Genomic DNA, 17,440 nt, shown 5'->3' on the forward strand with positions numbered 1-17,440 from the left:
AGGATGTGGAGTAGCTCCCAGCATTCATGGAAAAGTTGCAAAGCTAAGATTGGAAAGTGGGAGATCTGGTGTACATCAGCAAGATCGGGCCTCAGGAAGAGCTAGACCTGTCTGTCATTGCTACTCGCCACCAGATACCACCATTGGCGCTCCTGCCACTCGCCACAAAGCATCATTCTGTCAGGCTTCTTTCTTTTCTTGAATGCTAACTGGGTTTGTGTGGCCTCCAGCTTTGCCAAGGCAGGTGAGCAGTCTCAGTGTCACATTTGAAGGGCCAGCGCTCAGTGGGCCGAGTCTGAGTGTTGCAGCTGTCTGTGCTCCAGATCCAGGGAGTGAGGAGTGTGAGGGATCGGGATCATTCCTGCAGGACTCACACAGACAGCGATTCAGTATCTGGGAAAGAGATTCAGGGGCCAGATAGCCAAATGTGCCAAACATCTTCCGTGGTACTCTTCAGCCAGCACAGAAGGGAGCTGTGGCTGCTTGCCTGGCCTGGCCACGCCGCATCTGACAGCTTCGCAGACTTTGGTGAACCCTGCCTGTTCTTCAGCCCTTGGGAGTCACACAGCTAGGGCTAGACCTGCTTTAATGTGGCCAAGAAAAAGCCTTCTTAGGCAAACTGAAAGTCTCAGAATGTTTCAGTGAACTTTTAAAAAAATAAAAAGTGAGCCCTCCAACATTAAAAGAAAAGGAAAAGACAACAGCAGGATATGTGGTGTACTATGGTGCTCTTTGAGCACTAATATGAGCAAAGGCCAGCCTCTGCTCTGTCTTCCCTCCTTGCTGACGCCCTGTACTCCCGATTGCCATATGGCCTGCATGTGCTTTCATTCCATTCTTTCTCTCTCCCTCTTTCATACTCACGTTGGCGTCCCTCATCACTCATCCCAAACAGTGGCTCCTTTTATGCCATTCACAGCACTGTCAACAGCTCCCATACTTATGTGTTTCTTTCATGTCTGTCTTCCCCTCTGACCTGTGAGTCCCATGGAAGCAGGGTTTTGGTCTCACCCCTGTAGCAACAGCTCCTAACACAGCAGCATTTAGTAAATATTTACAATAGGGAGGGATGAATCAAGGGTTAAGTAAAGGAAGGAAATGCCTTTGTTATAATTTCTATACTATGGACATATGGATACATATATGGATATATGTATACATATATGGATATATGTATTTAGGTTCCTAGGGCTGCTGTAAACAAATGCTTCAAGCTAAGCAGCTTGAACATAGAAATTTATCACCTCACACTTCTGGGGCTTGGAAATCTGAGGTCAAGGAGTCTTCAGGGTTGATTTCCTCCAAGAGCTATGAGGGCAAATCTGTTCCATGCTTGTCCCTGGCTTCTGCTGGTTTGCTGGCCACGTTTGGTGTTCCTTGTTTTGTAGAAGCATCACTCTGAGCTTTGCCTTCAGGTTCATGTAGCTTTATCCCTGTGTGCTCATCCTAGCTCCAAGTGGGAATAAAGATTCAACTGTATGATCTCATCTTTCCTTACTAATTGCATCTACAATGCCCCTATTTCCAAATGAGTTCCCATCCTGAGGTGCTAGGGCTTAGTACTTCAACCTATGAATCTGGAGGGGGTACCCAACTTATAACAAAGCCTGATACCTGTTTATTGTGTAATATTTCAGCTATTCTCATGTCATGAGGCAGTGTAATTGGTTTACATTGTTCTGGATATCCAGTATGTTCTCATTTAGAATTCCCAGTAATATGTGTGCATTGCTTTGTAGACTGTATTCATTAGATGCTAGCTTCATCATTGAGAATGTTGACAAATTATTGATGGTTTAGTAATAAAGAATTAGTGCCATGGATTTGTTAGTCTTAAAATCCCCCAAAGCACATTTTTCCTTTATAGCCCAGCTCAGTATGCAGATTTAAAATATTACCTGGTTCTTCCCTGCAGGGGAGAAAACCACTCAGTCTGCTTGTCAGCCTTAACTATGGATAATGGTCTCATATTTTATTTACTTATTTGACAAACATGTGCAAATCATTTATAATGTATTTTACGGGCTAAGTGCTTGACAAATATTAACTCACAAGCAACCCCATGTTGGCTATTATTGTGAATAATTAATATTTGCTAAATTTTAGGGCTAATGAAACGGAAGCACAGAAAGGTTAAGGAACTTGCCCAAGGTGAGATAGCTGCTGAGTGACACAACAAGGGTATGAAGCTAGGTGGCTGTAGAACCCGCTTTCTTCACAGAAGCCACAAGGAAAAGTTCAGGGTGTGATAGGACAAGGCCAAGATGCTTTGGCTCAAGTGAAGGGGACAGAGCCCTGTCTGTTCAGCACCTCCCTCCTTCCTTGGAACCCTGTTTGAAAAGCTCTGACCTAGGATACAACTCCTTTTGGTGTGAGGCCATTTGTAAGCTGCCTTCAATCCATTCTAGCGTAAAACAAATAAAGTCTTTCCTCACTTTAATTAACTGATTGTGTTTTATTTTGAAAACTTTATCTGCCTAATCTATTTCTGGCTGGAATAAAATGCTAACATGGATTTTCCCCAGGATGGTAATGCCATATGGCAATTTGGACTTTGCTGGCTTATGTCCCCCTTGGGTTTCTTCATACAAATCAAGGACTATGGGCACAAAAGTTTTCAGAACACAGAGAAAAATGCAATTTAATTTCATATGGATAGAACTGGATGTAAAACTTTGTGATTAGATAGACACAACCTACCTCCTTTGTTAAGGGTTGCTTTTCTTCTATGGTTATTAATAATATAAAATAAAAGGTGTAGTAATATTGATATTTACTAACTACTGAGTGTCTTCTATAACTGGGCATAACAAAAGAACTCATTTTCATAACTGTAGACATTATCACCAATGTTTTGCAGACATGTAACTTAAAGCTAAGATTTTATGTAACTTCTTTAATCAGTGAGTGGAAAGGGCAGGATTTTTGAGAAAAAAATTAAGAATTCTTTCTGAGGGATTAAGGATCAGAATTCTTGAGATTAAGAAAAAAAGGCACAAAAGGATATATTTTAGGATATATAGGTTAAGGCCTGATGTAACTGTCCAATTATGAAAGTCTGAGAATGTAGTGGGATCCTTTCTAAGGATTGATTCTTTGCTATGATAAAATGCCAGACCTCATCTGTTAATGTACAAAATCATAAAAAAGAAAAATGGAAGTGAATCAGTCAAATGAAATTGTAGATCAAGGGGGACTGAACTGAAAGAAATCCACCCCAGGCCAGATTGGTTGCTTCCCTTGCTTCCATTTTGTCACTGGTCTTTTGCTTCTACTCCCTGCCACTCCCTGATCCAGGTGTCAGCAAATGTTTCCTGGAAAGGACCCAACAGTAAATGTTTTAGGCATTGCTTGCCATGTATGTTTTCTATTCCACCTGCTCAGCTCTGCTGTTATAGGGTCAAAGGAGCATGGACTATATGCACACAAATGGCCATGGTTGTGTTAAAGATTCATTTATGGACATTAAATTTGAACTTTTCTTGAATTTTTTGAACCATTCAAAAATGTAAAAACCACTCCTGCTCAAAGGCTATACAAAGAGATGTGGTTTGCTGACCCCCTACGCTGGCCTGACCATCCTCCCTCTGGTTTCCCAGCATGTTGCTTGTCATGTCTCAGGTGTTTCGTTTGCTCTGAGCATTTAAATGTTGCTTTGGACCAGGTTCTTAATCCCTGAAAGAGACTTTAGAGGAGGGAGTGAGAGAAGTCCTTGCGCTCACATTCTGCACAAGCCAACTTGCCAGATCAACTTCAGCAGAAATAAACAGAAGCCATAGCTACTGTCTAAGAGGATTTATAATTAAATGGAAAATTCTTGGCATGCTCTGTCAATTTCATTGAAGATTAAAGGATAAATGCAGGACTTTGTAGTATTCCCAAAGCTATCTTATTTCAGAGTGCTGCCAGCTGATGGGAAAATTCTTCGTGTCTTTTAGCAGCATAGGTAATTTTTAAGTTTTAAATATTTTGTTGCTTCTTTCTAGTGAAGCCAACCTTCTTAGGATGGAAACACCCTGAACTTGGGTGACCAGGTCTACCTTGGTAGACCAAGGCTCGAGTTTTACCTCTATTTGTTCTACTGTGATCGTGGGTAAGTTAGCAACATTATGGGATTCTTGGTTTCCTTATCAGTAAAATGGGTTTAATAATTCTATTTCTCTGGTCTTTTTGCTATGCTTGATTTTTTAGTTATTATTTATTACAAATATTTTAAACAAGACTGAAATAGAGGGGTCTGATGAGTTCTATTTTCCAACACCCAATTTTAACAATTACCTATATTTTGCTAACTTTCTTTCATCTTTCTCTAAACTCCATTTTATCCCTATTATTTTATTTATTTTTCCATTTAGTTTATTGGTACACTTTAGGTATACAATACAGTTATATTCATCATTGGGATCATGTACCTTTACATGATGTATCTTGGTTCTTATTTTTTTCCACATTCCCCTGCCCTCCCTTCACCCCCTCCACCCTTCCCTATTTACAAAGACTTTGTTTCCATGTTTTTTCCTTTTCTCATATTTTTTCTTTTCCCTTCTTTCCTTTCCCCTACCCCTCCCACTTCCCCTACTCCTTTAGACATTTTCTTCCTATTTCACAATAATATCCCTAATATTTTAAAGCAGCTCCAAATGTAATATATCTCAGCTACAAACTTTTCAGTGTATATTATTGCTAGATAAGACCCTCTAAAAATGTCATAATTGCATTATCACAGCTACTAAAATTACAATGGTTCTTTAATATCAGCTATTTTCCAGTCTCAAAAAATATCTATAAATACTTGGTTTATTTAAGGCAGGATCCAAACAATAACCATATGTTGCATTTAGTCATATGATTCTCAAGACTATTAATTTATGACAATTTTTAATTATGCTGAGATTGATTAATGAGGTCTCTCAGGTTAATGTATTCCTCATTAAACTTTCACATGATACTTTTAGCTTTGGTTGATGATTTTTGTTTAGATCCACCTTATTTCATAAAGTGTTGTAAACCATAAGTTTTTTTTTTTAATTCTGTCAATCCTTTTGAATTTATTAGCTGGAATGTTATAGGAAACTTTCCCATGTCAACTATTTGGTTACTATGAAATATAGTTCAATTATGGTCTGTCTCTCCATTGAATTTTTGCCTTACCAACTTCCAGCAGTGAACAATGAGGGCAGTCGATGTGGGGATTTTTTCACCATCATCATAAAATGAGAGATTTAGGATTTTTGATGTATTTTAGTTTATTGCAGTCATTCCTCTTCATTCAGCATTTTCTCTTGTGGATATGAGTGGTAGCTTAAAGTTACTTAACACATTTTATGCCTTTGACCTGAATCAGCCAAGAAGCCCTAGTTTCTTCTTAGGAAGATATGGTATACAAAGATCACAACCTGGCCAGCAGGAGTGCTAATTGCCAACATTTAGATGCTTTTCAAAAGATAGCGGTAGAATGTATTTTTTTTTTTTTTAAGGAAAAGTAATTATTTTTGTACTAATAATTCTAGGTCAGATTGTAAAAATTTTACCTAATGTTTTTGGCTCTGAATTTTTTTTCTGCTAAAATCTTGATTCTTAATGATCTTACCTCTACTTATTGGCTTTGTTCTACTGTATGTACTTGAGCACATGAAACACACACACACACACACACACACAGTAGTTTCAAATTAGCAATACCAATGTTTCCATTAATAGTGTTATTGGCAATATAGTTTGAAATTGTTTTGCCATTCTTTTTGTTCTTAGAATAATTTGCACAAAAGAGATATTTATTGGCTTTTGTGCTTTTAAATCACTTGAAATAATTCATTGATTATGCCACCAACTTGGTATACACATTTTTTGGTTTCATTTTGATTTATTTTGCTAAGACTGCTTTTTAAAAATTTTGTTTTAGAATTGTTTATATATATGGTTCTGTGTCAAACTGTAAGACTTAGATTTTCCTCTTCCACTCAACATTTCTATTTTTCTCATATAATATGATACCGTAAATTCTTTTCTGCACTATACTTTAAGACCTCATAGCAGAAGTTTATTCAACCAATTCTGGTTTTGTGTGGATTTAATTGCAAATGATTCCATAGTATATAGCCTTTGCAAATAATTCCTTAGTATGTAGCCTTTATAGACTATGAATAAAGATACATACACAAACAACACAGTATTTTTTAAATCTGAGAATTGAACCCAGAGCCTTGTAGATGCTAGGCAAGCACTCTACCACCATGCTACATTCCCAGCCCACAACAAAGTTTTATTGTAATTATATTGTTAGCTCCACAGACATTTCTTAAGCACTTACAATGTAGAAGAATATAAAGATGAGTAAGACCTGTATCCTTGAATTTTTATAATGCAAAATGATGCTGAATAAAAAAGAAAAAATTTGAGGTTTTTTTTCTCCCTTGGATTATTTCATTTTCAATCGTTTAATCATGATTGTTTCCATGATGTTATTTCATGTAAAACTGATTCCTGGATATATGAATATGTACACATACCAATGATAATTTTCATTACAGTCCTAACTCTAAGTTTGTGAACCATGTAATTATATAATCAAAAACGTCAGTTTTGCTTAGGTGATTTTTTTTTTAAAGACAGAATTCACAATGACAGCAGTAACAGTGACCGCAGAATTTCCCTCAAGGGGTAGCAGAGAAGATAACTCTGCCTTGTATGAGTCTACATCGGCTCACATTGTTGAAGAAACTGAATACGTGAGAAAGGTATGTGGGTGCGAGAATTCACTTGCATGATGTGTATTTTTTTGATAAATTCTAATAAGGGTTGGTGGGCTTTTTCTTCCCTTGTTTTCATATGGAACATATGAAAAGTAATAAATCTGCTTTGGCAAAAGGCAGTCACAATAGCTGACATTTGAATGCATAGTAGTTTCTCCTGAGGATTTGAACCTGATCCCACACTTAGAGTAAAATGATTTTCTTCACTCAGTAAAATTGAATAATGGGCCAGAAGGGTTCATAACACCTATCAGGGCTTAATTTGCCCCGCACTATTCACTGCTGGATTTCCTACTGTTTTATAACCTTTCTCAGTGGTTTCATGAGTGCTGATCTGAGTTCCCAAGTAGATGTTTATGTTGCCTGCTGAGTTTCTCCCTCCTTACCTTCTTCCTTTTCACAGTTCAGGGAAACTATTGCCAATGTCTATATGTCTATATATTCCTTCATTAAAAAGTGAAGTATTATGAGAATCCAAGGTGATAAGGGCTAACAAAAGGAAATAACCATGTTAACTGTTTCTTACAACAGATGAATAAATTCTGACACAGTTCATAACTTGTTCAAATCAACTAATTATATTATGCTGAATGTCTCACAGTTCCATAGGTCATTAAGACATGGAGCTTATATTTGATGTATAAATTTGTATGATCACCTCTCAGTGATTATTCTGCAGTAATTACTTAATAATAATTATTTTGTAGTAATTATTAGATAGAGATTATTTTGTAGTAATTACTAGATGGTAATTTTGTAGTGATTATTAAACAGTAATTGTTTTATAGTAATTACTAAACAGTAAATTAGTACTAAATTATTATGTACACGAAATAGAACTAAATACCTAGTATTAAGTACTAACTTCTACTTAATAATTATTTTGTAGCATAATATTAATTTATCATATTTTAGGTTTGTCTAAGAAAGTAATATAAAGACCAATTTTTTTCAGCAATCTAAACAATATCAACCTAAGTGCAATTTGGATTGATGGCAGTTTTTAAAGTCTGACACCAGTATATATGTATTACTTTCTAGATAAAACAGGGATACTACCTGGTGTAGAGGAAAAAAGGACATGGCATTAAATTCCTCTGCAAAAAATATTTTTTTTTCCTCCCTCTAGATTCGAACTACTCTGGAAAAGATCAGAAATCAAATGTTTAAAGATGAAGTAGGACAGAACAGTACAAATCACAAACTAGATGCAAAGGTAATTAATTTATCAAAAATTTATGTTTTCTGTCAGAAAATTAGCATAAAGCCATATAGACTTTATTTAGCTGACTTTTCTGCTAATTATTATTCTTTGAACAATGAGTGATAAAATATTTCTTGCATCTCTAAAGATGTTAATGGCCATATACGTGGAATATTTAACCACAGATGTCAATAATTAGGATCAGATTGGAATGACTGGACATTGCTTGAATATTTTAAAGAGTCTTACCTAAAATATATGGGATGATGTTGGCTCACCGGGATGCATGGCAGCAACCTTTCCCAGTGATGGACAAAGGTGTAAGTGTGGGGGCTTACCTGGGCCACACTGGAGCCATGATTGAAGCTCTTAGTCCTGCACTGAGCGAGCACTTTGTCAGTCAGTGTACTTAATTACACTCCCCCCACTTCAACTGAAGACCAGCCTTATCCACCTAAGTTTGAGCAATCTGCATGACCCTAACCCTAACCTTATCTGGATTGTGTCATGCTACGGCCCATCAGAATCAAGTATGCTTCCTCAGTGTAACCCACTGTGTGGTGTGATTATGAGCACACTAAAACATAGGATATGATACAGAAACATAATCCCTTTGTCGTCTCAGTCTTTTCAACTGACAAGTTGGCCTCAAGTATTTTCTTAAATCAAGTGTTCTGAAACCGGGGGGAAAAAGTTATGTTTGGGAATGATAGGGAAGATCAAATCATGAGTTTTGAGCACCCTGAGTTGTATGTTAGTCCTCCAAGGAATAGGCTGCTGGACACATGAACCTGGAATTGAGGTTAGTGGTCTAGGCTAAAAGGTCCAGGCTCCAGGGTAGAGGTTTGGGGCACTTTGGTTGGTATCTAGTTTTGAAACTAGAGGAGATTCCCAAGCAAGTGTAGATAGATGAGAGATAATCCGAAGAGTGAGTCTTCAGCTTCTCAATGTTCAGATCTTGGGAAGAACCATCACAGGAGACTGAGAAGAGAAGCTAGTGAATTAGGAGGGAAAGAAGGAGAAAATGGAGTCACTGAGGGGAAATAAGGAAAGGGCTTCACAATGGGAGAGGAGTAACCGTGTCGAATGTTGTCTGTGCATCAGATAAATTGAAGACTGACCACTGATCATTGGAAATACTAAAGTGGAATTGTTGTTGGCCTTGGTAGGAGTAGTTTGTTAGGAATGAAGGTGACACGGTGCAGTCACATCAAACACAGAAGGTCATCAGACCAAACAAGCACCAAAATATCAGCCCCCTAACCCTGTAGGAATTTTACTGTAATGGTCCAAGGTCTTGCTACCCTCAGAAAGTGGGCCACTGTCACAGCAGCAGCAGCATCCCCAGGAGCTTGTTAGATATGTGACCTCCTGATTCAGAATCTGCGCCTTTAACTAAATCCATCACCAATGATGCCTATTCACATTAAAGTTTGAGAAGCACTGATCTATACATTTTGTGGCTCCCTCTGATCTATACATTTTGTGGCTCTCTCCCCCTGCCAATAATCTACTGTTGAGAAAATTCTTTCTGTAAAATATTCTTTTACAAACTAAAAAACAAAAAAAAGCAATTCCTACTCTCTATGTGGAAGACACACGAGGCTCAGGGTCACAGATCCAAAATTGCGGCAGAACTGTGGGGAAGGAGAGTGTTATCTCTCTGCACTGTATTCTTTTTGTCATTATATTGTGAAAAGAACAAAAGCTTTGCTTTTAAACAAACTTGTATTTAATTTCAAGTTATTTTAGTTATTACCTTGAGCTTATTAGATGCTCATCATTTTTCCATCTGCCTTGAAATAAGTTGAAAGAACAGAAAACGCAAAGGCTGTGCCACGATCTCTTGAATTTATTTGTTACATAAACTCAGGTTCTGGTTGGTTTTTGTATCTGTAAAGTTGATGGAATAAGTTAGATATTTTATAATTTCCTTCCTAACTCCATATGTCCATGATTCCGGATTAGATTTACGGTACAAGTGAGCCAGAGTTTATGTAGAATTATAATGGCAATAACACTCCATTCTTATATTTCTGATTGGAAATTTAATGTGAAGTGATTACAATAAAGCATCACTGAACATTGAATATTATGTATTATAGCTATTAGGGTTGATTTTATTAGTTTGTAATGCAATGTAACCAAAATATACTTATGTCTATGATGTAGGAAAGAAATCTGGTCTCAGGAATATGATTTATCTCTTAACAGTATATTTGAAACTCTGGGGAATATAAAAGGGATAAAATACAAGGTTCCACCTCTGTCTGTTCATATTTGAACAAAGATTGAAGCCAGATGCCTCATGTAGAATTCCCCATTGATATTTGTGACTCAAAAGATGACTTTATTTGTGCTGGTCTGAATCTCTTTTGATATATGTAATACTAAGTAATAATTATTGTCAACATTTGCAGAGGAGAGGAATATTCAGCTCTGTGATTTTCATGTATGCCCATTTCAGCACTGTGGAAATGTTCAGAATGGCCCTGATTCTGAAATGAACTCTTCCTGCTGCAGTCTGGACTTGCTCTTGAACGAAATGAGAGGAAAAGATCTACAGCTCTTAGAAATGAACAAAGAGAATGAAGTGTTGAAAATCAAGGTATGACTATTAGGAGGACGTTCAAATTTCATATTTTGAGTGTGTGAGCTACCAGTAGGTTGTTAGCATTCATCAGTCTAGGTATGCAGCAAGACATCCACACACATCCGTACACCTACACATGGGCTCACATTCCTTATATTTGACAAGTTAAGTCTCAGTGTTTGACCTTGGAAAGTATTTCTATTTTTAAAGAAATATTTTAAAAGTTCAATAGTTATAAGGTTTCAGTTATGCAAGATGAGTAAATTCTAGACATCTGCTGTGGGACATTGTGTCTATACCTAACAGTGCTGTACTATAGAATTACAAATTCGTTAAGAGGGAAGATCTTATGCTAACTTTTCTGTACCATGATACATTTTTAAGTGTGTTTCCATATTGAATATATAGTAAACATAGCCTTCATAGTAAAATGTTTCGTTATTTATTTAATTAATCCATTGTTGAATGCTTTATATTTTCCTTTAGGGGCTTATTTTATTTGCAGTAACAACTGTCTTGGTAGGCAAATCTTGCGGCTATCCTGGATAGTGTCCTTAGGTTAACTCCTTGGAAGTTTCATGATCCTTGAATTTTTTTTGGCCTTACTGCTCTAAACTTGTTCTGCTTCTATTTTTGGAAGATATTCCTGTTAGTACTGTTGTGGACCTCAGCCATCAAAGGCTTGCAATTAAGTATATGAGCTGAGGGGGCGCTGTGGAGCTCCCCGAAGGGTGAGGTCTATCCGCACAGGGCATCTAACCACATAGAGCTCTGATTTGGTGAAGCTAATCTGCCGATTCTTGTTCTACATTTTCCTTATATCAAATAGCAGTGTCTTTTCAGCCATCCTTTGTCTGTGAGGGTGCACATGGTACTATTGTAGAGTCTGTTCTTAATTCCCCATCACACTGTTTTGCCTTTAACATTTTTGCTGGAAATATCAAAACATGCAAAGTGACTTTTTTCCTAGCTGGCAGCCTCCAGAGAAGCAGGAGCAGCAGCTCTAAGAAACGTGGCCCAGAGGTTATTTGAAAACTACCAAACACAATCTGAAGACCTGAGGAGAAAGCACGAGGACAGTACACACTTGCTCCAGGTAGCAACAGGCCAGTCCGGCTTTTGAGAGAACTTAGATGTGAAACAATCTAAGCCATGGCCAAGTGATTTGGCAGGCTCAGGGGAGTAAGCCACGAACAGAGTGGGGATAATTATTCTGCTTTTATATTACTTTTTGATTAAAAACGAAGCAGTTTTAAACTAAATACATAGGATTTAATTTTTTGTTATAGATAATTTTTCTTGAGCAAAGGTAGAATATTTTGCTTCTCTTAAATTAGTATCTGCCTTTTTCATACCATTTTGAGAATGTGCTTTATTGTATATAAATATTTTAGGAATAATATTTATGTATTATTTTCTACTATGACTCACCAGGTTCAATTTAAAGTCAACAGTGAAATCAAAAGAGTATTCTAAAGAAGTCTGAATTATTCTTTTTTGTTGTTGTTGGTGGTGGATTAGAAGATTCTAATCCAGAGGGAGAGAACATTTATTTGGTTTAATGAAAGCAGAAGTCTAGCAACTGTTTTTTTGTGACCAAAGGTTAACAAGCTTGAAAAAGAACAGAAATTGAAACAACATGTTGAAAATCTGAACCAAGTTGCTGAAAAACTTGAAGAAAAACACAATCAAATCATAGAGTTGGAGAATCTTGTACAGAGAATGGAAAAGGTATGCACCTGGAGAGTTAAAGGAATTTCTTGCTGACAGGATTCAATCAAAAATGAAAGAAAATAACACTGAAATGAATGAGACATTAAATTAAATAATATCAAATGAAGTAACAGTATTCCTTATGATTCCCAATCTTTGGAAGTGCTCAATAATGTCAGTTTTTTCCCTTAAGCATTTAATGTGATCTGTACTGTAGTTACTGATTTATTTCTGCAGATACTTTAGTCATATCATTGTCACTTGCTAATACATTGTAACTTAGAAAGAGGAGCCAGCTGAGCATGTGGATGGAAATAATGGAAGACTACAAAGTGCGCTGGTCAGGAGTTAACAGTAAAGTAGATCCCTATAATCATAGTAAGTTTATGCATTACAATCAGTGCAACATCCATTTTTGTTCACCCAATACCATGTTGGATTTCAAAAAACAGAAAAGAGATAGTTCACATTAAGAACAACCATTCTAGCCAGAGGTGATAGCATGAACTGGTAATCCCAGCACTCTGGGAAGCTGAAGCAGGATGATCCTGTTGAAGCTCAGCTTGAATAACTGAGGGACTTAGTCAAACAATGTCTCAGAATACAAGATAAAACCAGTACTGGGGATATAACTCAGTTCAAAGTCCCTGGGTTCAATCTCCAATACCAAAACAAACAAAAAGCATAATAAATAGCCATTCTATGGCTATTGAAACTTTCAAAAGGTAAACTTATGGAAAAAATAGAAGAAAAATTATAAAGGGTTTCATGGAGAATTCCTTTAAGGTCCTGGATTTCCAAATATGTACAAAAGGTAAACACAACTTTAGTTATGGATGCTTTAGAATTTAGAATTCAGACAAAACCATATTATCTTTCAATAGCAAATAAATAAGAAATTGACATCCTTGGAAGGAGATCAGTAGATCTTTGGATTCTAGGAAATTTTGCCCAATTCATTTCACTAGTTATTGTTTTATTTCCCTAATTTGCCCCTGTTCTTTTCAACCTTAATTTGTTTTATGAGCCTGGCTGGGTTGTGCCATTTTGGAAATGTCACTTCAGAAGCATCATAATTTCAAAAGTATTCAGGCTTTTTACCCAAAAGAAAAAAAAGAAAAAAAAAAACTTGGATTAGTTTTAAAATATTTGCCAAGAATGTAACATTTTATAACATTTTGAATTTAGTTGAATTTATAATCTTAATGGAGAGCTTGTGTGAAAATCACAAAAATTAAATAAGCCCAAGCTTAACAAGATCTAATGATAATAATACATAGCAAATAAATAACATACAGCATTTTTTAATGTGATAGGTCACTGAGTGCTGTTATGTAGCAGATTCACTGAACTACGACGTCCTCAATCAGTTGGCTTATCCATGCATGCCAGTTAATATTTGTGCTGTTTGTGGAAAAACCACAATTTTGCACTGAGTACTTGGTAGTGTTAGAATACTTTATCTTGTAATAAATGGTATAATAAACTAAGATAGCAAAAAGAACGATTGCATTTAGGAAAGAATGACAGTTCTGAATAGGGTTGCTTAACAAATCACCTTGATTTACCAGCTCAGCCTTTAAGCTTAAGCTTTCAGTCACCCAGTCTCACACCCAGAAACACTGGGTCAGGTTAGTGGTCACCTGTCAGTGCTGGAAAATTAATGAAAGGCCACTGGAAGATAACTTCTATTTCCTAGCGACCCCAGGAATTCATACTAGATAGGAATTCATACTAGATATGAATTCATGGCAGAGCTCTAGAGTATATTTATTTGACTGTTTATTCATTATATTTGAGCACCTACCATTTGCTGCTAGAGTGGGGCCTGATATTTATTTGTGAATGGCCTGTACATAGTCACTGTAGAAATTATAGTGTGTACAACTGGATTGTATGGAGCTCTCAGAATTTCCCAGATCTCCTGTTTTAAATTATCCTAAACATTTTTTGGAAAGGCTGAAAACCCTTTTAAAGGTAGGGGAATGCAACCCAGGATAGTATCCAGTGGCTCAGATACTAGGAGTCTCTTTCTTTCCACCCTCTCTCCCTCCCTCTTTCCCTTCCTCCCTTCCTCCATCCTTCTCTTTCTCTCTCTCATTGTTTTTCTTTTTATTTTTCAGTACCAGGGATTGAACTCAAGGCCTTGTGTAAGCTAGACAAGTGCTTTAACACCAAGCTACATCCCCATTCCTTAAAAGATGTTTTTGGACACAAGGTCTTGCTAAGTATCTTCAAACTTCCTATCTTCCTGCCTCAGCTTCTTGAGTGCTGGGGTTACATTGTGCACGTCCAGCAGTGAAAGACATTTTTGGGAAGTGATGGCTTAGCCCCTTTCTTGATATTGCCCAATAACTGTGAGCTACCCTAGGAGCTTTTTTTTTTTTTTGTACTGGAGATCGAACTTGGACCTTGCGCTTGCCAGACAGGTGGCGGAACCACTGAGCTAAATCCCTGGCCCACCTAGGAGCTTTTTGACACAGTAAGGGAGCAGAATGCTAATGGCTCAGCAAGATCACGCTGCAATTTTCCAGAATGCTGTAATTCAGTGACTACTAGAGTTGGGCCGGGGATTTAGCTCAGTGGTTCTGCTGCCTGCCTCACAAGCACAAGGACCCGAGTTCAATCCCCGGTACCAAAAAAAAAAAAAATAGAGTGAAGCCCACCTGAGTCTCTGGGAGGATGAGGTGAATGGGGATGTAGGAGAGGGACAGTATGCAGGAGTGTTTATTTGGGTTTTTTTTGGTACTGGGGATGGAACTCGGGACCTTGCGCTTGCAGGGCAGGCGCCAGAACCACTGAGCTAAATCACTGGGCCAGGAGTGTTTTTAAGACATACTTAAATATATTTTATATTTATAAAACAAATAAATTAGACTATAAAGAACAAAGCTTGGCAACATCTTCCTGGCTTATGGAGATAATGAGAAGTCTGACTATGAAGGGGTTTCTTGGGTGGGTGGTCCATATCAGGGGGGGCATGGCGCCCTTTGTATTAAAAATAAAACGATAGAAATTCAAAGAAGAAGTGAAAGTGAAAAATGCACATCCTCTGAAAAGTTGATAAATACTGTCTTGGTGTGGGTGTCCCCTGGAGAAGGATTCATTTGCTGCTCACTTGAACAAGGCTCTGCTCCAGTAAATAGCCATTAGTGCTATGAGGTCTGGTAATGAACACATTACTTAAAACCTCCACCATCTGCCTTGCTTTAATCAGGAATGCAATGAGAATGAATTTGATATACACAGTGATAAGCTAGCAAAAATGCCCAATAAGAGCTTTTTATTATGGCATATGTTCCTTTTGCTAGCAGTGCAATTCTGTTGCGTCATATTTGTTTTCTAGTGTCATTGATTAAGCTCCATTAGAATTTTAGATCTCAAAGGCTCCTTTGAGACCATCTAGTTCCTCATCATTATTTTATGAACGGGGACAGTGTGAGCAAGAAATGATTCGCTAATGCTCCAGTTTGTAGTTCACAGCCCTTTCCATTATGCCTCCCTTTTCTCTAATGGTGGATAAAAATGATATTCTGGGTTCCCAGATCCTTTAGATGTTAACATTTGCCAAAGATGTAAATTGATGTCCACTCTACTCTGATCGATAGAGTGAGGGAAGTCTTGGGCTCCCCACAGGTACAGCTTTGGTGTCAGTGAGCTGCCCAAGATGTAGTGTTGTGAACTTGGCAGAAGACCTGACATGTACTAGCTGCGAGTGTGCTTTTCTATGTGTCCAAGAGGTGTCAAAAAGCCAAATCCGATACTAGAACCCTGCCCAGGGTAGAATAATGTAATTATTTGGACTCTGAACTGTTTTATGAAAGTCCATTAATGAAGATTAAATCTGTTATGAAGAACATTTGTTAAACACCATTTCGCCAACCCTATAAATTCAAAATATATTATCTGTGATTTTTTTTTGAAAATTCAAGCATCATCATCAGCTTGCAAGGCGTACTTGTGACACCTCCGAATTAATTTGAATGTAAGACTATGGTGTCAATTTCTATAGGACAAAAATGTTACAAGAAATATTTGAAGAAGTTAGCATAATTTTAAAACATAACAAAACACAGAGTATATGGAGTTCTTAATAGCTTCAAATTATTACATATTGAGATAAAACTGTACGCCAAGGAAGCATGTAGGCTTCTCATATACAATATCTCCAATTATCTTAAATTTTTTTTTCAGTACTGGGGATCAAACTTAAGACCTTGTGCTTGCAAGGCAGGCGTGGCACCACTGAGCTAAATCCCCAGCCCTTAACATTTTTGATGTAGGTAATATTACCTTCATTTTAAGGAAGTTCATAAAGTTAAAACCATGACTCATACGTATAGAATGAATGCATGTTAAATGTTTTATTCAACTCATTAACTCACGGAGAAACTTCTTAATAAGATGTGAAGTCTTGTTTAAATAAAGTATTTTGAGAAAGGGGTCAGAATATAGAATAGGTTATATTAAAAACATTGTTAATATTCTTTAAGTCATTTAAACCATAACCTTGGAGATTGTCTTTTCTATCAAATAGAATCTACAAATTAACATGCAGCTTTAGAGAGTGGAGGCTCTAATAAAAATAAAAATAAAGTAAAAAGCAAGAAAAATTCCTTGAAGGAACTAAATAATTCTTGAGTCATATTATTAATCAGTGACCCAAAGTGACATTAAAATCACATGATACATTTATTTTTAAGTTTCAGTTAACTTCTTAAAAATATTACAAGGCCTAGAAAGGCTAAAACCTTGGGCAAAATTTTAAAACCAGATCATTCCATATGGAATGTCTGATGTTTCTGCTATGTAGCACTGTCTTGTGTATTACCAGTATAAACACTGCAGTAGCAAATGATTTTAAAGCAGCATTGTAGATACTTTCAAAAATCTCTTTCAGTTTTTTCCATCTATACTGACAATATCAATTCCTGCTTTTTTTCAGTCTCTTCTAATTTTCCCCAACTTGGCAACCTAAATCTGAAAAATCATTCAGCCTAGACTTCAAATTCTTTATTTCTCCAGCATGTTGCTGTCAAATATGCAATGAATGAAATCATCTCAGCTTGTTTTTTCAGGGACTTGTTTATTTCCTTTGGGATGAAAAGATAGTAGTTTAATAATTTTATTATGGAATTTTAAAAGATATTCTTTCTCAATGTCAGAGTTTCTCCTGGA

General features: G+C 36.8%; 1 protein-coding gene across 10 annotated transcripts in view; it reads left to right on the forward strand.

Annotated features, from left to right (window-relative positions):
* Ccdc68 (coiled-coil domain containing 68) overlaps nt 1-17,440 on the forward strand; it is a 161,623-nt gene that overhangs the window by 108,468 nt on the left and 35,715 nt on the right. For 7 of the 10 annotated variants that reach the window (XM_087192385.1, XM_087192371.1, XM_021239205.2 and 4 more), the window contains 6 exons: nt 3,987-4,093; nt 6,609-6,737; nt 7,882-7,968; nt 10,424-10,564; nt 11,520-11,645; nt 12,152-12,280. In XM_087192385.1, the coding sequence (XP_087048511.1) occupies nt 6,621-6,737; nt 7,882-7,968; nt 10,424-10,564; nt 11,520-11,645; nt 12,152-12,280 (600 nt within the window). In that variant the 5' untranslated portion in view covers nt 3,987-4,093; nt 6,609-6,620. The remainder of the gene's footprint in view (nt 1-3,986; nt 4,094-6,608; nt 6,738-7,881; nt 7,969-10,423; nt 10,565-11,519; nt 11,646-12,151; nt 12,281-17,440) is intronic. The other 3 variants (XM_087192379.1, XM_021239207.2, XM_087192389.1) reach the window with 2 other exon arrangements.

The sequence above is a fragment of the Heterocephalus glaber genome, unplaced genomic scaffold (genome assembly GCF_053883595.1).
Source record: "Heterocephalus glaber isolate CG9 unplaced genomic scaffold, H.glaber_assembly_v1.0 deba00000331, whole genome shotgun sequence".
NCBI classification, from domain to species: Eukaryota; Metazoa; Chordata; class Mammalia; order Rodentia; family Bathyergidae; genus Heterocephalus; species Heterocephalus glaber.